General features: G+C 35.7%; 1 protein-coding gene across 2 annotated transcripts in view; it reads left to right on the top strand.

The window, feature by feature from the left end:
• Nucleotides 1-24,427, top strand: part of LOC126969528 (lysine-specific demethylase 6A) — a 64,261-nt gene that overhangs the window by 32,005 nt on the left and 7,829 nt on the right. Inside the window, exons 5-10 of one of the 2 annotated variants that reach the window (XM_050815003.1) lie at nucleotides 4,732-5,039; nucleotides 8,901-9,126; nucleotides 12,686-12,943; nucleotides 14,748-14,958; nucleotides 15,443-15,502; nucleotides 15,928-16,045. In XM_050815003.1, coding sequence (XP_050670960.1) covers nucleotides 4,732-5,039; nucleotides 8,901-9,126; nucleotides 12,686-12,943; nucleotides 14,748-14,958; nucleotides 15,443-15,502; nucleotides 15,928-16,045 — 1,181 coding nt within the window. The remainder of the gene's footprint in view (nucleotides 1-4,731; nucleotides 5,040-8,900; nucleotides 9,127-12,685; nucleotides 12,944-14,747; nucleotides 14,959-15,442; nucleotides 15,503-15,927; nucleotides 16,046-24,427) is intronic. The other variant, XM_050815004.1, reaches the window with a different exon arrangement.

The raw sequence follows: 24,427 nt of genomic DNA on the forward strand, positions 1-24,427 counted from the left end.
CGCTCATTGTGAATCAATCGTGTGAAGCTATTCGAATTGACAATTCCTACGTAGATCTCCGATTTCCATTTAAAGTAAAGTACTTTACATAACTGTAATACAAAGGAGACGTTTATAGGGAAATAGGTTATTAAAACAACTTTGTCCCCTTTGGTTACTGTTGTCGTGAGAAATTACGTTAATTATGCCGTCGGGCAAATCAAATGTGGGGCAGCACCTTGCTTATAGCGAGCGTCGCGCCGTCTTGCTTCGGTTATGCAAAGCGAGTGCGGTGGTATGACGAATGATTAATGACCTCTATAAATAGCGGTCGATCCGTCCTTGAGCCACCATCGTGCGCACAACTGGGTCACGCAGATCTCTTGCCGGCCATACTTCCTCCCCACACTCTTCTCTACCCCCCAGCAACACCTCAACGCAACAACGCTACAGTACGAACTCTGCGCTTCACTTCGAAATGAAAATGTTCACATTCGTGTTTATTCAGGCGAACAATAACAAAGATTTGTTGATTATTTGCTTTCAAATGTGAAAACTAGTATGTTTTTTATGTTTATCGTCTGTCCATTCGTTATACCGTGTAGTACACCTGGTTTATTGTGAGCCTTACCTGAATTCGCCGATTACAAAGGCTCTCGTTTGAGTTTAGCAGGTAGCCGAGAGAATTTCGGTCCCTTGCCCGGAGCAAAATACACGCATTCGAATGTTCTAGTCGTTTTTTTCCAGACACTCATCTCGCTCGATGTTAGATAAATTATGTTCGCGATAAATAAGAGACTTGAATGGAATCGGAATAAATATTTAACAAATTTACATATTTTGGCAATAACAAAAGTAATCCGCTACAGGGGTAGGATAATGCTTAGGGGTATTATAATTCGGGCCTTGAGTTTGTGAGAACAGCGAAATAACATTTAATATTCTATCGACTTCAAAATTATTTAGCGTCGAAGGATAATAACGTTCTAAGTCTTGAGTTATTATTATGCGAATGTTCTTGGCAGACGTAGTGAAATACAGAATAGCGTTCTTTGTTTAATTTTCTATCGTGTTTTAATTTATTTTTAACCGACTTCAAAAAAGGAGGAGGTTCTCAATTCGTCGTTATTTTTTTTTATGTCTGCTACCTCAAAACTTTCGACTGTGTGAACCGATTTTGATAATTCTTTTTTAATTGGAACCTGGTGCTTCCCGAATGGTCCCATTGTAATTTGGTCCAGATCTGACTGTGGAATCCATGAGAAAACCATAAAAGTCTTAAATTTTGCTATACATACGTATAGCAAAGTGGATGATAAATTTACGAATAACTCAATAACGCGCCAACCGATTTCGATGATTCTATTTTAATTGAAAAGCATATACTTCAAAGATAGTTTGGTGAGAGTTCTGATACCGGAATCCATGACAAAGTACCGGAACACTGTCTGTAATCTAATTGCAAAGTACTTACGTTCATTGCTGCATTGAAAAATTTAGCATATTTACAAAAATTGTTAGTTAGTGTTCTTCAAATTCACTAAAAATCATAAAATAAAATAAAAATTAACAAAAAAAAAACAACCGCCTTCATAAACATTCCAAAACAATAGATATAATGTGCACGAAAAAGTATAAAATAAAATAAAATAAAAATTAACAAAAAAAAAACAACCGCCTTCATAAACATTCCAAAACAATAGATATAATGTGCACTAAAAAGTATAAAAATAATTTCGTATTTTTATACAATCTAAATTATTAATCTTATTCTAGTTGCGAATATTGTAATTTTTGGAGTCGGTGTTATCCAAGACTAGCTGACCCGGCAAACGTTGTTTTGCCATATAAAGTATAATTCACGCGATAGTTTTATAAGTAATAAAATATTGCCTATATTATAGCCTGTACATCATTTTGTTCTATTGTCAATAGTTTTTGCAGCGCACGCAAAAATAGGTTTTCGATTTGACACCTTGTGTTACAAAATAGCAATTTTATTACGGATCCCTAATTTTGAAAAAAAAACATAGCCTATAGCCTTCCTCGGGATAAATGGACTACCCAACACTGAAAGAATCATTCAAATCGGACCAGTAGTACCAGAGATTAGCGCGTTCAAACAAACAAACAAACACTGCAGCTTTATAATATTAGTATAGATAGGTGAGATGTGCTTGAGTCGTGAGGAGGCGAGAGCGGGTTGCGGCCGAAGGACACCGTATCCAAAAATAACAATAATCGTAACTAGAATAAGATTAATAATTTAGGTTGTATAAAAAACGCAATTATTTTTATACTTTTTAGGGCACATTGTATCTATTGTTTTTGAAGGCGGTTGTTTTTTTGTTAAAAATTTATTCGTTGTCATTTCTTAATCAACAATGAATATAATATGTTTTGATAGATCTATTACTTGGTATACGGTTCAGATTCTAGTCTTATTTACAATGGGAAGTCAGGTGGATGAACATTGAAGAGCTGTTATTGAGGCGTTAGCTTTAATGCTTCATTTGTTATATATCGATAGATTAAATGGCATACCTAATCATTGTAGACAAATACAGTACTTATGATTGAGAGCAGCATAGTATGGGATTAATTTTTTAGTATTTTATAGAGCATATATTAGTTATTATACTGTTATTTATTTGATTCTAAAATAGCAGTCTTATGTGGAAATTTCAAGGCATTTACGTAAACTGTTGCAAATAAGTTTTGTTTCTTAAAAACAAAGAAAAAATATTTATATTTAACTCGCAAAACTTATGAAATCTTACGTAAGCAGCGTTTCAATTAGGAAAGTTGCATTGTTCTTGTTTTACTGTGGCTTCCTTACATTTACCGGTTTGGAACGTGGAACTTACCAAGGTACAATTTTTAATTATGTAATGAACTTTAATAGACCATTTGGACGTAAATAAACTTTGGCATTATTTTGTATATTATGTGGTAAGAATGATTTAAGTTCCTAGTATGGGCCCAATATGTAGATGTATAGGGCGTCAGCCACCTGTCTCGCTCCTTTGTTTCGGTATGTTAATGTCAGTCGAGGTCATCTAAATAAAGTTACACTCGAATGCGTCGGTTTCGGGTGCGCGCTCGGCTGCGGCCTGCGGCGTCTAGACGTTGTGTTGCATCTGCATTGGCCGATCGATTGTACGAACGAGCTCCGCGCTTCGTGGCCGTGGCCCGTGGTACACCGTACGACGAGCACTCTCAGCAGGTCATCGACCCGCGCCGGTGAGCGGTGATGCGCTCACACCGACGGTGACAGACACCTCAAATTATCAGATATCAACTTACCAGATACTTCTCATTCGCTATTGAATCAATAATTCAAATTCAAATATTTTTATTCAACATACAAAACACTAAACCTCAAAAACTACCACCCATTCGAAAATCCGAAAAACGGGCGCATCAAACTCAGCCAGCTTATTCATTTTTTTAAGAAAGCCTTTTAATGCTATAGTAATTTTAACTAATTATGTGTGTATATATAAAGTTCCTGTGTTTCGGTTGTTTGTACCGTTCGAGCTGGACTGATCTTGATTTTCCCAAATAGACGTCGGCGTTGGCTTAGTGATTTAGAATATTTTAGATATTCTATTCTAGATATTTTATGTTGTTAATATTATTAAAAATGCTTTTATAATATTACATAAATGGTCGCAGTAATGATTTTATAATTAAGTAAGATCGCTTAACCAAATAACGAATGTTAACGAATTACTCTAGAAAGCAGGAATAGGTCCACGTTCTCTTCTACCTGATCTACGAGATAACAATACAACCTAACCCCTATTGTAATGTTACCTTCCTTTTTTTCAACAATCTTCCATAGTTATATACAAAAGGGATTCTAAAAATCAATAGCTCAAATAGTGAATACATAGCGAGGTCCCATCAAAGACGACTTACGTAAAAACTTTTAAAAGAAATGTCGATGAATGCGTTGCGTAAACAAAGCAAAATATTGAACGGGCTCGTTTGTTTTATGGCGTTATTGACGTTGTAATTTCTAAGTAGCAATGTACTTTTAACTTTTAGTCCGACCTGCAAGGGCGACCAAAGGCAGAATGTCACAAGTACGATGCTCCAACTTTCGAAACCATTGTCCTTTTTCTTTGTAGATTTTATCGCACAACAAAAAGTGCCGATATTTTCTTTTCGCTTTGTGTATTATTATGTATTTCGTAGTTTTCGAATACACGCGCGGTAGGCATTTATTTGATCATTCGTATGTAGCCTCGACCTAGGTTTTGTGGGTCAACGTCCATTTATCTCTTTCTCCTTGAGCCTTGATAATGTACTCATTCAGTTATGTTGAATGGCATTTTTTTATCGCATTTGTTTTGTTTACTATCGTTTAAATTTGAGTCAGATGCTTGTTACGTTAAGTATTTATCAGTTTTTGTATGTAAACAGGTCACCTGGTCGTAAGTGATAACCACTCCCTATTGTAAGAATGCTGGAAATGCTTGGAGTTCGTTGTGTCGACCAGGAAGCGTCATAGATTATCCTCAGTCTGTACTGTGGTTGCAAGACGATATTTTCTTGAACTCACGTGGATGACTACGTCACAACATTCCTATTCATCATAAAAACGTTTGCATCTACCGGGACTCGAAACTCGAGATGCTAGTTATCATTAGTCAGGGCTACTTACTGGGCTATGAGGGTCATCAACATGTAGCAGTGCAAGTGCTGCACGTCAAGTTACGAAGGGTGGCGGGTGTTGTGCCCCAGGGCGACGAAGGCGCTGCTGATGGCGCTGTACGTGGCTCCGGGGTTCTCCCGCGCGGCCGACGCCCACGCGCGCCTGGCGCTCATGTTCAAGGCGCGGCGCCACTGGACCGCGGCCGCCGCGCACCTGCGCAGGGCACGCCTGGCTCCGCACCAGGACGCCACCTTCACGCGGCTGGAGCTCAGCTTCCACGCCGCTCACCTGCTGGAGGCCCGCGGCTTGAAGAAGACGGCCAGGGACGCGTACGAGCGGCTGCTCAAGGAGCCGCAGCTCTCGTCGACCCTCAAAGCGGATGTGTGCCGTCAGTTAGGTAAGAATTTTTAATAATTGTTTCAGTTTGTACACATGTACTTTCTAAAACTATTCGTGTCCCCTATTTTTTTTTATTTTTTTCTGAATAATTGTATCAGACTTGTATCGCACAATTTTACTGTTGTATTGTAACATTTTTACATTACAAGAGCAGGGAAAATGGAAATAATTATTGTAATGATTGTCTTTTACAAATATTGCCCTATATATAGATGATATTGTTAAAATCTTAGTTGTGTCAAAAGTGTATGAAAACAGTCATTCATTCTTTTTTTCAATATTACGAAATAACAATTTCTCTGGATAAAATCTGACTGAAATAAAAGTAGTTGTCTCGATCATTTATTTTGTCGCCATGTTTGCTATTGCCAAAATACGATTGGGATCTGGAACAAGCAATCGATAACATTAAGTTTCGATTATTTCAGTAATATTATATTGAATAAACAGTCGATAATATTAATTTCTAGTTGACAACGGTGATGGAGACGTTTTATTGTATTGTTATTGATATTATATTTACGCAATGGGTTAAAAAAGTTGATAAAAACTACCAAACCCCTGACAACATTTCAAAATCTGTTTTTAAATGACAGAGAAAAAGATTGAAGAAGTTTACGTTTTGAACAGAACGTCTGTATGTACGACATCACTAATACTACTCAAAATTAATGATTATTGTTTTCTTCTCCATTATTGATTATATATATGTATTGGTTGACCCCTGGTTTTGAGAATATCTCACCACTTCCCATCATATGACTCTTGTCGGTTCGCCCCTACTATTATAAATAAAAGGTGTAAGTTATCCCCCCACAATTTTTCTCCATCTTCAAGATGTATCAATCTAGTATTGTAACACGGATGCAATCAAGTAATATTGCATTTGTTAGTGGTGCAAGGTAGTTATCATGTCAAAAGAATGTCGGATTGCGAGAATGTCGTGGGAAAGTCGACAGCGTAATGTGAAGCGATCGTCGAGCACGGCACTTGCCATGTAGGTATCGCTAATTGTACGATGACAAACGAGCCCCGTGGCCTAGTGGTACTAATAACAGTGGCTGTGGATTCAATGCCGGCGCTCTTTAGCATTACTCCTATTAGTGCCTCGACGACTGGGTCTTTTAATCTCGAGGCATTCGATTGCGAATTCCGCAATCAATCAAGCCATCATGGAGCATAATAGAAATAAACAAACCGTGGTAGGCCATCCACCCCTACATAGCGGGTGGACGGGGTATACCAGTTATGGTACAATGTGATTCAGTATACATCATGATGCATGCTTTGCTAACTGGTTCATGTCGTCGTCAACATTATATCATCGACCGGGAATTATAGTTACGAACATCTGTCTCGATTGATACGTAATCGAAGGGTTGGCGGCCCCGTTTCTTAATGTGGTCGAAAGTAGATCGTGCTAACAGTCAATTGTGGAACAATGTGAAACTGTCTGTCATGTCACTGTTAACTATCTAACCAAAGTTTGATGGAATGTAATATGGACGTAGTCTGAGGTATTTGGTGAGAAGACGAAAAAGGGCTATAGGGATGTACCTTTACCTAAAAGGTTTGATGAGACGCCTACCAAAGCACGTACAGTATTCCGTGACGAAGAGTTATCTATACATATAGATAAAATTTGAGTGTCTGTTTGTAATATTGAAATAACCGTTTTTTATTACATGTATATGAATATAAATACACAATTTTTTTTTTACAATTTTTATCTGTCTGTTTGTTCCGGCTAATATCTGAAATAGCTTTGATTTTGACGGGACTTTTATTGGCACGAAGCTGATGTAACTGAAGCTACGTTTTTATTAGAAAAATTATTTTATTTTAGAAAAATAAACTAATTGCTTTGTCCTAGATACGTTCTAACAGCTAGTTATAAATATACAATAATATGTAATATGACATGAAGTTTAAATTTCACTCACACACATCCCTATAAGGTAATATTGAATGGAGTGCTAATGCTCTCGTTGAAAACATATCTTATTAACATAAATACTGGGAAATTGCTTTGATTTTATGAGTTGAATATTTTTATTACATTTGTTTTAACCTTGGTTACAAAGTACTTATATCCTAGTTACGCACAGTTCATCAATAAATCCACAGAAACATAGGTATTTAACCGTTTACATTACACAACAGATAAATTTTTAGCTTTTCAACCCAATCGTTTTCACTTATATCACTCTCAATTTGATATTTTCATTAAATACTCTAATAATTACAGCCTACGTCTTCAAACATTTCTCAGCATGCGGTACTATATAGTATATGATATAGGCATATTCTGTCGAAAGTTTCTTTATACTTAATTAATCGTACAAAGCTCGAAAAAATGCAACAAATGACATATCAAAAAGAATTTGAGAGCCGTTCATACTTTAAAAGCTTTTAGTACAACTTTCACAAAGGTTTAGAAACGATGTGTTGCTCAATTACAAGATAGCCGAGCGTTTAACGTATGCATACGAAGATTCGAGTCACGCGATGATTCTCAATCTTGGAGCAATAAATCGGCTGGAGCCGACATAAACTGGCGTTCCTCTACAAAATAATACGTTGATTAACTTTTGCAAAAACTATCTAGTTTCAAACTATCTATCTAACTTATCAGTATTAATTATATAAACATCCAACCCTAAACAAACATACATATCATGATACAAATGTTTGTTCTACAGACAATCAAAGAGAACCCAAGGTCCCTTGCAGTCACGGTAGTCTAGTGTTCGTCGTCATATTGGTCATGTAAATCTATGGAATGATAGAGAAGAGAGACTTTCTCCGGCATTCATTGCCCGTCCTAAGGCCTTGTAAAACAAAACTAGATGAAAAGCGCATATATTATCATTTGCTTTATTGATTGGGTCACGTTTGTGCCTTGTGGTCACTCGACTGACCTTGCATATGATCTATTTATACAGTTTTTACATTAAAGCGTATCAAAGGTTACATTTACAAGTAATGTCGTGGGTCGTGTGATCGTTTCATGTGCATGTCGTCTCCACTAGATTTAATTCTCGTCGCAAGTTCTCGAATGTTCGTGCAAATATTGAGGGGCCACACGGCGATATATCTTCATTGTAATCACAACGAAATATGGTACCACCGTTCAATATGGGGATGCGCTTGTTCAATGAGTCTGGAACTGAGTCCGGAACGTACATAACCCTTTGTATTTATATGTATATTTATCGCTATGCCTCAATTGAGACGTATTTTTACAATATATATAAATAGTTTGGTTTGCATCATGAGAACAAATGGCGTGGTAAAATTATATACCTACCCTTCGGTTGTCCCACCAAAATGTTGCTTGCCCAATCTTTTCTGCCCTGTAGTCTTGACAAGGCAGATACTTGTTATTTAAATCTTACTCACGAGCTACTTAACAAACTTGAGCGTCTTCAAAATTTTGCAATAAGGTTCATATGTGAGTTACACAAATGAAATCACGTATCTGAATTTCGGACATAGCCTAAGTGACTCCCGATTCGATTTCGCTGAAACACTCATATTCTTTGTCTTCTGTACTGTATTGTGTTATGTGAATGTGTGTGTATGTATATCCTATAGTATGTTACTTTATTGCCCCCCTACCAGTTATAAATATAATATCCTTCACCCTCAGGTTGCCTGGTAGAGATCGCTGAATAGCAATACGGTCGCCTAATTGTGCTACGATAACTTTTAATGTCCAAATTTTAACATATTTTTGTAGTGCGATGAAGTGTTTTCATTCATTCGTGGTATTTATTTTATTTCAATATCCTTACTGAATCCTGTGTACGTGTATGTTTGTCGTGTGCAATAGTAATGATGTATATATCTTCCATAGGCTGGCTGTACCACCGCTGTGCGTCCCTGGGTGAGTCTGCCGGCAGGGCTCGTGCAGCCGTCTGGTGTCTCCAACGCGCCGTGGCTGCGGAGCCAGAGTCCGGCGCCGGCTTGTACCTCCTCGGAAGGTGCTTCGCCGCCCAGGGGAAAGTCCATGACGCGTTTATCGCATACAGAAACTCAGTGGAGAAGTCTGAGGGAAATGCTGACACCTGGTGCTCTATTGGGTGCGTGTTATGGTTTAAAATTTGGTTAAAATAGTTTTGTAAGTTTATGGTTTGTGAAGGAGTTTATTGTGCCATTGTTTCTGGACACCACTTTGAAACTGTATTTTTTTCATGTAATTTTAATTTAAATAACTAATTGATTATCTAGCGACAAAGGAAACCATGAAGACGTATCTACATGTTGCCCAAAACTAGGCATAATACGTACTTTAGGTGAAGCACAGTGATATTATATTTAAAAATATAAACACACTTAAACATTACATTTCCATCATATTATTAATGTTTGCACCTACCGGGATTCGAACCCGAGACAGGGCAAGGTCAGTGAAAACAGTGCTATAAGGGTCGTCGCCATGTTGGTGCCTCAATTGTACGTTGTTTGTTAAGAGAGCTCCAAAATTCTTTTTGAAACTACATTTCTAGAAACGTCTTATAAATTGCAAACAATTCAGGAGCTGCAATGATGCAACAGTCAGACATAATATATAGCCACATGCACGCACCTCCGTTCTGACAGGAAATGTAAAGACCCACATTGTACTCGTGTGTTGCCCTTATGACACAAGCACTCAGGGTTAACATGTTTGTTTCTGAATTCATTCATTCATTCCATATTGAATGTTAATAAATATTTCATCAACTGGCCAAAAAAAAAGAAATTGTCATGCTTTTATGAATCTCAAATAATAGTGTTAAAGTTATGAAAATATGTCGCAAAACTGTCTAGATGAAAGTCAAGCGCTCGAGTAGCAAAATATACAAATTCAAATTGTCTTTGTGTTTTTTTACGTTGAGACAGGAACGGCGAGTGATTTTGTGTTTGTATTTTGTAGTATAACAATAAGATACCTTTGATTTCGTGAGTTGCTTGACTTAACATGAACCTGGCGTGTTGAAAAAGGGATGGAAGAAAAAATCGTCTGCCTGACGTCAGCAATTATTAGTGTAAACTAATGGTGCTTTTAATTGGTGATGTTGAAGTTTAACATCTCTGTGACGTCACGGAAATAGCGGCCTAACCCGATCTCAACCTCATCCCATATCAAGGGGATTATAACAGGTTTACATTTCTTAAATTAGTATTACATTGACAATTTCCGACGTCTTCTTAGCTTAACCATATACTATTGCTCGCAACTAGGGAGGCAAATAGACCTTCGGCTTGCGACATGCATGCGGTTTGAGATGGCCTTTTCCCTTCCGATGCGAATAACTATTTAGAAGGCCGAAAAGTGCCACTTTCCTCCCGCAAAGCAGGGTATAATAGCGATCTTTCCGTTACATGGTTCGCAATAAATAACTACTTTTTATAATTATAATTGGAAGAAGTCCTTATTAGATAATAACATACATAACAACTTCCCGCTTGACAACTGTGAACAAGAGCTGTACAAAAACTAGCTCTGACCGGTTATAAGACGCACTGATCGGATGAAACAATACAACAAATATACTCGCTCGCTCGCATTATTATTCCTGTTTAGGGCATTAACATTGCAAAGTATTCTTAGCGTAATAAATTCGCCCGCAATCCTCTCAAATAAATTTAAATGTTAAAAATAATTCAGAGCGGACGTCCAGCGGATGTCGATGTGGAATAATAATAACATTGCCTCATTAAATATTCCTCGAAACTGAATCGAAATAATTGTTTAATTTGGATGATACCAACTTGTGTCTGCTTCTTGATGATTTATTTCTGGTCAGATTCTTTAGAAGTAGGACTCTTAGGCAAAATCTTGAAATCTATAGAGCGTTCTTAGAGTCACGTAAAACTGCGCTGAGTGTGATAAAATGCGAACTTGGCTTTTGTATGTGGCTGCCTTAGTTTAAGGCGAAGAGTAAGCAGAAAACACGCAAACATGGTGTTTTTAGACAAGTTTTGTGGTGAAAGTATACCATTTCGAGCTATGAACACTACTTAGTCCTGTTACACATATCCTTCAGTCTTATTTGTAGGTTGCTAATGCTTGCTGTTGGTTATAGTTAACACTGCCGAGCCTTTTTGAACTACCACTTTTCTTTGAAGTTAAACAAGTTTTTTGGCATGGCGTGACGCATTTTTTTGGTACTTCTCACAGAATAGTTATTCTTATAGCTTGTACTTTTTTGTGTAGGTTCATTTATTCAGATTAGTAGTGAATAACGAGGATTGTAAGCATATAAACTGTTTTCCACCCAAAAATTTTGAAAATATTGGCTTTGTTACATTGATGGTGGGCCGGCAGCCGTGAACTCATATCGCTCAAGGTCGCTGGCATTTAGTGTCGCCTTAAGCTCAGCATAATATCAGCTGTTATCAAATCAATCAACTATAAAACGTAATCAATGATGACTCTAAGCTTAAACTTAGCTAAGTTTTACTTGAGTAAAGTCTAATTACGCTCTATTGATCTCAGCCTTAGCAACGAATAACCTGCACCCAACAATATATATCTGCGTACATCTCAGCATTTTATTACAATTAACTAACGACGCTAAATGTTACCGAGGGCTTGCCACAATACGTCATTGAAATCAGATTCAAATCGGATTATCCTGAGATTAACGTGTATTTATACATATAAACAGATACAAAATCTATAATAAAATACTTACAGACATGGCATACTTATCATTTTATTATAATAATAATATCATGTCTATCAATTCAATTCACGTTGCAAGTTGTAACAGTGACAAGAGCGCAATAGATCAACATATCACAGTTAACCTTGACCTCGCGAACTTGGCAAGTGCAAATATCCAGTTTTAACTCATGGTAACAGTCCGAAAGTTGAAGAACCGAATAATGACTCTTCATTTTAATATTATTAGCGCTGTCATCGCACTTCCGCCCGAAAACTCGTTTTCTATTACAATTTAATTACTTTACACGCCTGATTCCCAGAGGGGAGGGCATGCTGCATAGATAAAGATTCTCGTATTTGCGACATTTCTGTAATGCAAGCTCAGTTATAGCTGGTACTCATGGACTGGCTACTTATTAACCCGATCTGATAATCTGGTAGAAAATGCGCCGAGGTTATTTTTTGCAACACATACAATAAATTAATTCTATTCGTACGGAAAAGCTTTCATCTGTTTCCGTAACTCTTGACACCACCAAGCTTTCTTTGTGGTTCAGCATTTCCTTTTCAGTTACATTCCTTGCATCCTCTGTAACTAGAATCCAAGTTTAACGGCTCTTATAAAATTATTTTCTCAGCTGTTCCATAAATTTACTATAGCTCTTGTAAGTCTCACACTGTCAGTGACTGCAAAGTATTGTGCAGTTTTATTTATATATTAGACGGGGGAAACGGGCAAGTTGTTAATCTGATGGAAACTGAAAGCTGACACAGGACAGGTATACTATCAGAGTCTATGATTGTAGTACACTAACTCGTATCGGTTCGTGATACAACAGCCGGGCGATGATTTCACAAATTCTGGATTGGCAGCTCAAGTCACACTCAATTTTGAAACAAATTGTAGATTGCCAGCTCGGGTCACACATATTATTACAGTTTAAGTCAATAACAACTTTGAAGTTAACATGAAAGTTTCTGCTCAGAGTGTTGTACCAGCAGCAGAACCAGCCAATGGACGCTCTGCAGGCGTACATCTGCGCAGTCCAGCTGGACAAAGGCCACTCGGCCGCCTGGACCAACCTGGGCAGCCTGTACGAGAGCTGCCAGATGCCGCGCGACGCCTTCGCGTGCTACAACAACGGGGGCTCCGCCGCCACGGCCTGCAACACGGCGCTGCGCCAAAGGCTCGCCTTCCTGAGGGTCCACCTGGCGCATGCGCCGATGGCTTCAGTTACCGGAAAGTGAGTAATGGCTTAACTTGTAGTAGTAGTATTTGTTTATTTATATGGTCAGCTAGTATAAATATAGACATTTCGGATGTTTTAATTAAATAAAGTTAATTATTAAAGTGTGTTCCAAACTGAAATTGTTTGGGAACCGCTGAATTAATAGTTTTATTTATACCAAAAATATATATTATGTTTCGAATTGATTCTAGAATCGTCTTTTCAGGAAACTTTTGGTTAGTTTAAGCAACGCCTATTCTTTGTTACTGAGTACATCAGTAGTGATAAAATATTGGTATGGTTCTAATTGATTTAGTACAAAGAGAGTGAATGTCAAGTAAATATAAAATAATATTCATTAAGTGTGGTTGTGTGTGTGTGGTAATGGTATCTATCACAAGCGAACTTCCCATTTATTACATATTATGTTACATTACTTACATATGTTTGCTTAGTTCAATAATTACATAAATGTTCCTATCGCTATACGCTGAGATCCTTGCGTCCGTTCTTCTCAGGTCTGAGCCATACTTTTTGGAATAGACGGTAGTTTTTGACTTCCAATAAGTGATTTTATATCCTATTTTGAATTAAAAGTAATTGGAATTCGAAATATTTTTTTTAAAGTAATATATCTAATTATTTGAATATTATTACAATCTTATTAATTGTTCGTTTAATTCTTAATTCAAAGTTAATAAATTCTTAACTGTCATCTTTGTCCTTAACATATCTTATTATTTGTCGCGTTCTTAATTAATACATTTAGATACAAATTAGGGGACCCCATTTTCGCCGTAGTAAATACTTATAATAAAAGCGTTCTCTTGTAGCTCTCTTCTGTAATGACCATTTATGTAGATGACTCTATTATATATTTTGGTCTTGTTTCATTTGGTATGTTGATAAAAAAAATGGTATTGGTATTTGTGAGCATACTCTTGTCGATGTGACCTGATAAAATGAATAAGTTATTGCGTTGATATTTTGTTTCGTCTTTTTTTAATAGTTGTGTGTTGTTTTGCACAAAATAGTTATGCTTTAACTTACTGCCGTTGCCAATATTCAGTCTATCCCTTACTTGAGATAAAAATCGTAACTGCCGTTGACTTTTCTGTCCCAATAAACTTATTGACGGTAACTCACCTTATCCGTACACGCTGTCTGTCAATGGGATGACGTATAGCTTACCAGCGATAGAAGTTTGGAAATTTCAATTCTCGTGTCCTAATATAAGCCGAAAAGAATGACTTATCTGGTATATTGGGATAGCTAGATTTTGACAGCTAATTACTGGCAGTAGAAGGTAGTAATTTATCTCTATCTGTAGAACTGTGCATTAAAGAGACAAAATAGAATTCGACGATTTTTGGATTAGTTGGGCTGCGGATGCACTCAGCCTCCTGATTGGCCATTGTGTGTGTCGGACTGTCTTCTTACTCCAGTCTTGTTAAATTGGTAACAATTTGGGACCTTTAATTACTTTAGCATTCACAGTAGTGGTATTCACCACTATATGGGCCGCCATTTTCCTGGTGAGCCCGGTACGTTCTACATGCAATTTTTGCAGGGCGTGGTGGGGATGGTTTTGTGCATAGTTTTATCTCAAGTCCGATCTATGTGTATAAAAGCAGGGTAGAAGCAGCATAAGTGTAGAAGGCCTGGTTTAGATAGCCCACTCTATTTGATGCACCACCCACTGAAGTGCTGACTCTGTCGAGCTGTCTTTCCTGTATGCATGTCGGTCAGGTTTTAGTGCTCCATCCCTAAGGTGACTATCGTCAGCGAATACGGGCCTAATAAAGTTAACCCTGTCCAGACGGCGGCCGCTGCCGTCCATCGAGGAGGCGTGGAACCTGCCCATCTCGGCCGAGATGTCCTCGCGGGCGCCCAAGTCGGCGCCGCCGCCGTACGCGGCTACTGCGGCCCCGCCCAAGAGGCCCGACGACCCGGCGCCGCTCAGTCCGCACCAGCTGCAGACGCTCCAGTTCCTGCAGAGGAACTCGCACAACCTGACCCCGCAGCAACAAGTACCGTGCCCCACTATTATGAACACCTAGCGGACTCGGGACTAGTCGATAAGTGGCGGTCCGACCGTTGATGTACTGACGATAACAACAAACGGATGACGTCATGCGTTAGGCTTACTCTTAATGTGTGCCTGGAATTGCACCAACACATAATTAATAAAATGTTTTTTAAATGAATTTATTTTTTATTATATTAAAATTTATCGGATTTTTTTTTGGAAAATTTCACTTATAATTTTTATAGAATAACACAGCCTATGTTTACGCTGACGCAGACGGTCTATTGTAAAGATTAGTAAATAATCTCTTTATAAGAAATTAATAAAATAAAAAATAATTTGTATAAAAATTATTAGTAACTTAAAATAATAAGTCAATCTAATAGATTTTTAATTTATTGATGACAAACATATTTTTTTTTCTTCTTTTAGTATAGATGAGGAGTCGGTATTTTATGTTTAATGTGTATGTATGTTTGTTTCAGGCGTTGATGCAACAATTACTATCGCAGTATCGATTGTCCCAAGCGGCGAGGACGCGTCCGGTTTGTATATATTTAACAAGTGTATAAGTCATTATTAAAATGTATTAATAAATCGTAGACTATTATTTACAATGTATGTCTAACACTTTATTATAAATAGTCCTTAAATCCTTTCCTACAGGCGGCAGGTTATAATTGTGTGTTTTAATTGTAATATTTTTGTGCTTAGTACTAACATTCACAAATCGATAATGTCTTCTGTAATTATATAAAGTCCATATTTATGTATTTAAAAGCTTATGTGCATTTAATAAATAAATATAAAATACATTTGCTTTTTGATTTATTCGAATGTGCTGGACTTTGTCGATGAGTGTGTCTAAATGTGCATTTGACAACCCTAAAAAGTATTAAGGGCTGTCAACGCACTACAATAATCGCAGTGATCGAATAAACTGTAGTATTAAATTGTTTGTTTTCCGCAGGTTGCGAAAAACGACAGTAGTATGTCGAGTGCGAGCGAGAATGCGGAGTCGCTCGCAGAAGATTTGCTCAAGAAGTTCTCTGATACTCAGACTGACATCAAGAAGGAACCTGCACCAAGTAAGTGAAGACACTTACTTTTATTCCGACCTACTTCTATAGAGATCTATACATCGCACTTAGACTTAACTTATGTAAGATTTAGCTGAGTGTGATTAAACGCGAACTTGACTTTTGCATTGAGCTGTCTTGGCCAAACTTACCATAATTTCCGATGTCAAATGACTATAAAAACGAAATTAAAAGATTATGCTAATCTTACACTCAGCTAAGTATTACGTAAGTAACGTGTGAACAGTCTTAGTACGCTTTATAGATCTCAGCCGAAAAGTCCTTCATTAGGTTTAAAGAGGTTATTTTCTCAAAAAGAAACATAAATTTTATCTTTTTATAGTTACCTTAAAGTTAAACAATAATTAATTAAGAACACGCTACATTTTAAGGTAACTATCTATTGTGATTGACAGTGCTTTTTTAATTTAGCTTTAAATTTTGGAAAAGATTTTTCCTCAAATATATCTTTCGGCAAGTCATTATATAGTAGGGCTCCCTCAAACTGTATAGTTTTTGTACCATAATTTGTCCTAGCTTTAGTTAATTGTAGTTAATTTGATTTTGATTTCATTGATTATAAAATAAATTATAAAGTCTTAAGTAATTTATATATCTAGATAGAGCCTCTTGTTGCTAGACAACCGATGAAAACAGGTTTATTAGTTTAGTGTGCGTGTCAAGCTACGTCTTACACTCGCGATTTGTATGTCACTTTGTGTTAGTGTGCGTGCATTTCTCAAAATATAGATTAACAGTCAACCTCAATTTTTGTCCATCGAGACGTATAAGTGCTCTAAGAATTAAGTAATATATTATGTGGGCGGTAAAGTTGTATTAAGGCCTATTCATTTGTTTTTTTTTATTAGATATTGAATGTTTTGATGGAATACGACACTGGTTATATGTAATTTAATATATACTAGCTGACCCGGCTAACGTTGTTTTGTCCATATAAATCATTTTTTACCCCCATTTTTCATAATGGTCCGCTAACTTTAAACAGCCGCTAAGGAGTGTTTTTTCTCATTCTGACTTAGGTCAATAGAAGAAGACAGAGTGAGAATAAGCAATGCTTTAAGTTAGCTGACTATTATGAATAAGGGGATTAGTGTTTAACCGTTTTTTCTCCGACTTACTTTTAAAATCAGACTACCACGAAAAATTATTTTAATCTTTCGAGTTAATATTGACAATCACAAAAATGTGGCTTTCTATTGGTAAAAGTCAAAGTAAAATAAGCTTAATTCAAGTAGGCTATAAACTAAACCGTTCTGAATCGTCACTATAAATGTTTCTTTTAAATAACTGAATTTACCATATGTTCGTAAAAAGTTGAGCTCGTGAGAAGAACACATAAGAAACTCAACGCCCGCTCGTTTAAATCAAATAAGAGTATTTTACAATTGTTGTAATATACGTAACAAATTAGTTTGTAAGGTGCTGAATCCAACAAATGAGTCGTGTTTAAATAATATAAATTATTTCTTGAATAGACTACCTAAATATGATGGCTATATTATCATGCCCGCATCTTCGTCGGTATAAAATTCGCAATCTCGCATCTTCGGGAAATCTTTAAAAAATCGGGGTTTAAAACAAAATCTAATTGTAATGTGCAAGAAAATAATATATAACCATATTATCAGTGGCGGGTTTACCAGCAGGCTGAGTAGGCTGGAGCCTAGGGCGGCAAATTTAGTTCATAATTTTCTAAACGCCAGAGGTCCCGCATTGTTCATAAAATGTTGTTTTTCAAATTTTATTTGTATATTAATCCTAGAAGTTAGGGTTATCACTTTAAAAACATAACAAATTGTTTATTCATATTATGAGGGTATTGAACAGTTTTAAGACATACATTACCTTACTTTAAAAGTGGTACATGATTGAGATATTTTATGTATAAAATAATGTTTTTTGATAATTCTTTGCTGTTAAAGTAATCAAGGATCTAACACGGTAGTTGGTACCATAGTTCTCAATTATACTAACCATACGGGAGAAGTTGATGTACCGACAAATTTGAATAGCCTACGGGCGGCAAATCTGAAAATCCGCCACTGCATATTATGTCAGTTGTTGTGATTGAGAATAGCAAAATGTAAAAATAAATAAAAGTACTTTTTATTTCCATTAGAACCTTTGGTTTTAGTTAATTCGTTAACGCGCGTAAGTAATATTGGACTTTTAAATAATCTTTGAACACCGGAAGTTGAAACAGAAAATAAGTGTATGTTTGTGATTTACTGTAATAAATAATATTATATTTACATGAGTTGGCCAATGCCCTTATCATGGGTCGTGGGGTCACATTATCAGCGTATGGCATGGGTACTCTGTTATGGTTAACCTATACTACTGATGGATTTCCGTAAGAGTGGCCGAGCCGTCATATTTTTGAACTGACTTCGAAAAGGAGGAGGTTCTCAATTCGATTGGTATTTTTTACACCGATTGCGCTGAGATTTCTTTAGTTTCATACGAAATGTTTGCCATTTGGTAGCATAAAAATTTGAGATAGTTTGGCCCAGTAGTTTTCCGACTTAAACCGTATCAACATACAAATACAAATAATAGTATTTATACATTATTTTGATTTGCATAAATGGCGTATTAAATCAAATCTTTATTATTTTATACTTACGAGTTTTTGAAGTCGGTTTTTTTAAACGTAGTTTTTTTTTTTTTCATAAAGACGTTAGTACGTTATTATGGTGTTTTAACGGATATTTCTTTTAGAAAAAATTACTGGTATTTTGCATTACATTGTATTGAGGTTTCTATCGAAGTAGATTTTTTTTAGTAGATTGCTTGTGGCGGCGACATGGGACGGGTCGTCCCTTTCCCTAAAGTATGGTTGAGGGAGGCGATGGCTGGCTCATGCGTCATGCTCGTGAAGGGGCGCTGCTTGTGGTAGCGGGATGATCCTGTTGCCGGGGACTCGGTTTCAGATTTTTAAAAGTTATTGTGTGTATATATATATATATGTATGTATGTATGGATATATACATGTTTATTTATTTATAATCGCTTATAAAATGCTCACAGAATACCTTTATTTATTTATGGTGTATGTGGATGATGCAGCTACTGTACTCAATTACTTTTGTATTAATTTACAATTATTTTTTTGACTTACTCGTGTAAGACATTGACTATTTGACGTTTCAGTGTGTTTGTTGCATCATTTTACATTTTGCATATTATATTGTAATTGAAATGATCTGTAAATCTTGATATAAAAGAGTGGCAATGAGTTTCTTGCTACTTCTTCTTATTAGCTCAACCCTTTACGAAATAGCGGTAGATTCAATAAAAAAATATTTAATTTTTTTTTGACATTCATAAGTGTCATTTTCGTGACCTACTTGAATAAACTGATTTTTTTTGATTTGATTTCAAGAAACAAATTCAGTATAACCCTCCAAATATAGATCCGTTTTTTTTGCACAAATTTTACCTGAACTTTGGCCGTTCATAATGTACTCTTAAATTGTAAAATTAAAGAAAACATTCGTATTTTCTGGAAGAAGTTTTATGGAATTTCTGTACATACTAATAGTTTGTCACTATTTACTAAAACTGTGTTTAAAATACAGTAAAAGTTTGATATTATGTTGCCTATGTGCCGACCTCTTGTTAATATATATTTATTAAAATTTTAATTAATTCTATTCAGAACTTTTTGTGTATTGCAAAAATATAATATATACACAAACAGACCAATATGTAATAGCTATATTTTTGGCTTTGGTTTTCTTTGTAGAGCAAACTACTAGTCTTTCTTTTAAAACAATAATCAATGTCAGTTTTAAGCTTGTTACAATAAGCTTGTTTATTCAAATCAAATCAAATCAAAATCAGTTTAATCACGTAGGTCACGGAAATGACACTTATGAATATCAAAAAAAAATATTTTTTCTTATTGAATCTACCGCTACTTCGTAAAGGGTTTAGCAAGAAACTCATTGCCACTCTTTTATATCAAGATTTACATTTAAGTACATCGATTTACAAATCATTTCAAATTACAATATAATATGTAAAATGATGCAACAGACACACTCAAACGTCAAATAGTCAATGCCCTACACGAGTAAGTCAAAAAGTAAATGTAAATTAATACAAAAGTTATTGAGTACAGTAGCTGCATCATCCACATACACCATAAAAAATAAAGGTATTCTGTGAGCATTTTAAAAGCGATTATAATTAAATAAATATGTATGTATCCATACATATATATATTAATAAGTAATTCCCTAATAATTTATGTACCTTTGGAAAGTCCGCTCCATATTTTGATAATCGGTGTCGCTCCAATATTGCTGGGAATTCCCCGCTTGAGAGCAAAACACGTAGTATGAATGAATGGGTTTACTGTATCGGTGCATTATTGTCGATCATATGAACCATTGTGGGACTTGTTCGTGTTTTCTAACAAAACAGATCTCAAATATTATAGTGACGATTAAGTAAAACTTTATCGGATTTTACTTTAAGGGAGACCATATTTTTTTGTTACTGTGCAGCTATTCACAGCAAGTTCGTAGCGAATTAGATATTTGTCGAGTCGTATACCAGGCGGTATACCTCGGTCAAACAGTAACATTTAAGGGTTGGCAAGACATAGAGATAGAAAAGAGGATACAACTAGGATGGAATAAATTTCGGGCACTGAAACATATATTTAAAAACAATGACCTTTCAGCTTAAAATCAAAAACATTTAACAGCTGTATCGCTCCCTCGCTAACATATGGCAGCCAAACCTGGGCGCTCATTAAACACCAAGCGAAGAGACTAAAAGTGACGCAAAGAAATATGGAAAGAAACTTATTATGTATTAGACTTAAAGACAAAATAACAAAGAATGAAATACGGAAAAAAAGTAAACTTAAAGACGTAATACGAATCGCAAAAACTGCAAAATGGAATTGGGCAGGCCATATGTCAAGGGCCAGTAACGAAAGATGGAGCAGTATAGCAACAAACTGGTACCCATTAGATGCCAAAAGAAGAAGAGGTAGACCTGGTACTAGATGGAGAGACGACCTAGTAAATTACGAAGGAGTGATGTGGTCACGCACAACATACAATAAGGACCAATGGAAAAAGAAGGGGGATGCCTTTGCCCAGCAGTGGACTGATATATAAAAAATATTGTAAATAAATTAGTAATAGTTGTTATATTGTAATAGGCTTTAATAAATAAATAAATACCAGGCGGAACTCTTTAAATTTCTTGAAGTTTTAATATGATCGACCTTTCAAAATCACTTCATGTACCATCGACCGAATTGATTCAGGACCCATTTTGCTGATTATAAAAACAGTCATGTTGATAATTGGTGGATTGTCAGTTCTAATAAAATGATAACAGTCGCTTAGGAAATGAATGTTCAAGTGAATTTCGACCTACATCATTAGTTATGACTGTAGGATAATGAAATTAAGGTGGGTCTCGATTTAATTTAATCGGTAGTACACAGAAGAAACACAATATTCTGGAGATTGTTAAAGATTGGGGTATCATTCGCGATCTGTGCTTCCAACGTTCGCGTTGCATCGTCTTTCTCCATAACTTCTATGGCTTATGCTATGGTTAAACAAGGATAAAAATTGCTGAAATTGCTGAATCCTTTCTGTTTTGCAGTTAAATCTTTAATTGATACTCTGAGCAAACGTTAACATTTAAAATATAATGATGCAATTGTGTTTTGGTTCTTGTTTTCAATAAACAATTGAAACATTTATAGGTGTATGAGTGTTGTACCATTTCAGAATCTTAATTAGTTGTTTTAACTTTGGCAGTTACATGCCACAGTAGTGTTGTTACAATTTTTTTTCTACAATAGGGTATCAGTTTTTTTTTAGACAAAATACATTAGTTTTTTTACCTTAATTTTTGTGTGAAAACTTTTTTTATATATTTCCGTGTTAAAAATATCCTAGTTTTATCTTTGTGTGAATTTTTTTTTTAAATAATTTGAAACTAAACGTTTGAACGCACTATCGTATCGTGTAATCACTTTTTTTTTAATACAAAAAAAATAACAATGTTATTAACAAAGTTGTAGTACCGAAAAAAATATTTGAAAATTTTATTAAGAAGATGTCAAAAAATTGTATTTGTTTATCATTTTTCCCTGACTAGTTATCAAAGTGTTCACACCCTCATGAAAGCGTATTGTTGATTGATGGTAGCAGATAGACGGGCGACGGTCGTAGCTTAGATCGTTTATATGTCTAGACTCTAGATAGACTGTGACAGCTTTGAAAACGCGAAAAAAATTGAGGTAAACAGTAACCTCTAATTTGAGCAATGCATGCACACTAACACAAATCGCGAGTGTAAGACTTAGCTTGTCACGCACACTAAAGTAATAAACCTGGCCTGTTTTCATCGGTTGTGTGTGTGTACCCATTACATGGCCATGTTTGTATTGGCACGGCGGTCTCTAACGCTAATTGTCCACTATGTTGTGTATCTTTGCCACAGAATAAAGAGTAGAATTACAGAAGTGTTACTATGACATCTTTTTAGGGGGATTCTGTATATATTAATGAATAGGCATACAACGATCTATTCGTACTTACAGATAACTTGCGAGTTGAATGTTCAATGTTGAGGGTTCAGGAATGCGATAGTGCTGTGACCTAATTATAATTGATGGCCATTATCATGAGTGTCGATTAATTTAAACATTGCTCCAAGTTTACCATTCAACACTTAATTTAAAAATAATAATAAATATAGTTTTCATAATTTTACCTAATATTAAATCTAAAATTTTTGTTCTCGCATCTTCAACACACATGTCTAAAACATTTTTCGCCATTTCTCGTGCTTGGTGATAAATAAAAACGTTTTGAACGGAACCTGATGGATTCGGATCAGTCATTATTTAAATAAAAAAAAAATAACACGGAATTGCAACTTTAGTATTCACGCGATAACACGGTAAGCGGCGATTGCAGAACAACACTACACAGCAGGCGTTCGAGGCGAGACGTGCTGACAGTGGGGGGAGATGCTCGCGCTCAGGCTCCGACTGTATTCAACTCGCGCGATAACTAAGTATAGTTATTGAGTAACCTACTCTTGGCTTAGACGCGCGAAAATAGTAGAAGACTCCATTTCACGCTATTTGGCTCTATACTCGTGACTGTAAGGTTGACCAATCTGAAAAAGCCATACCTTCCTTACAAACTTTCGAAAATTAGAACTTCAGTACACAATTTACTGCAACTCTCAGTATTTACACTATTTAGTATTGCTTTTTCTCGTGAAAATAATAGTTGCCGCTTTATACCTAAATAAAGGTTTTCTACATTATCTACACTTGTTAGTGTGCATTGCTCAAAATAGAGGTCAACTCTAATAATCTCTTATGTTTATCGACGTTTTCACAGCTGTCATAATCTATCTAGACGTGCAATGTTCTAAGACGAAAACAATTAAATAACCTCTCAAGTACATTCTGTCGAAAAAGTAATGTCAATTTCCTGCAGATCTATGAAAAGCTCACATCTGTTCCTGTTTTATCAAATTACCAGGAATTCATTTCCGCCAGAAATCGTCGTGTACAATTGAAATTTCACCACTTCCTGATGTAACATTTGGTTCAGTGATGTCAAGTTTAACGTCAAATGCTTTGTTGTAATTACGCAACGGTTTTACTACGTCCGATAGGGCATTATGTAGGTTGAACAGATAAAGAAGTTTACGTTATTCTAGATATAAGCGTGTATCTAAACAGGTTTAAATTGCTGTCGCAGATTAAACCGATTATATTATTTTTGCGACTAAAGAGTTTTGTATATTTTTACGAGGAAGTTTTACGTGTCTATAATAATATGTCATCGTACTTCAAGATTTGTCAATAGTCGAGTTTGATGTAAGACTGTGTGGTTGTTTTAATGTACATTTTAAGGCTTAAAAGTTCGTAATTAAAGTAGTGGATTGCAGCATAAGGTAGTTAATCTTTGTTAGTAGTTGCCTGTTTATTGTATTCCGAAAAGTTATTGCATGAAAGCAATTATTTGATTAAGTAATGCAAGTTAAACTTTAACGTACGCAGATAATTTCAGCTTTTCAACATATATATTATAGGAAGTCTATTTTACTTTGTCGAATTGTATCGAACTTTAGACGAAAACAATTTATAAGACCCTTGAAGACCGTATACAATCATTTTAATTTATTAAGAAATATATTTATATGCATTATTGGAGACATTATAGATTTGTAATAGTAATTTGTCAAGAGATTTGTAATTAAAAGGAGAACTATGGAGGCACAAAATAAATCGGGTCGCAGTAGTTCGTAAAGATCTGATAGACTATTCACACAACTACCAATGTTTGGTCAATAACCAATAGACGT

The sequence above is a fragment of the Leptidea sinapis genome, chromosome 18 (genome assembly GCF_905404315.1).
Source record: "Leptidea sinapis chromosome 18, ilLepSina1.1, whole genome shotgun sequence".
Lineage (NCBI taxonomy): Eukaryota > Metazoa > Arthropoda > Insecta > Lepidoptera > Pieridae > Leptidea > Leptidea sinapis.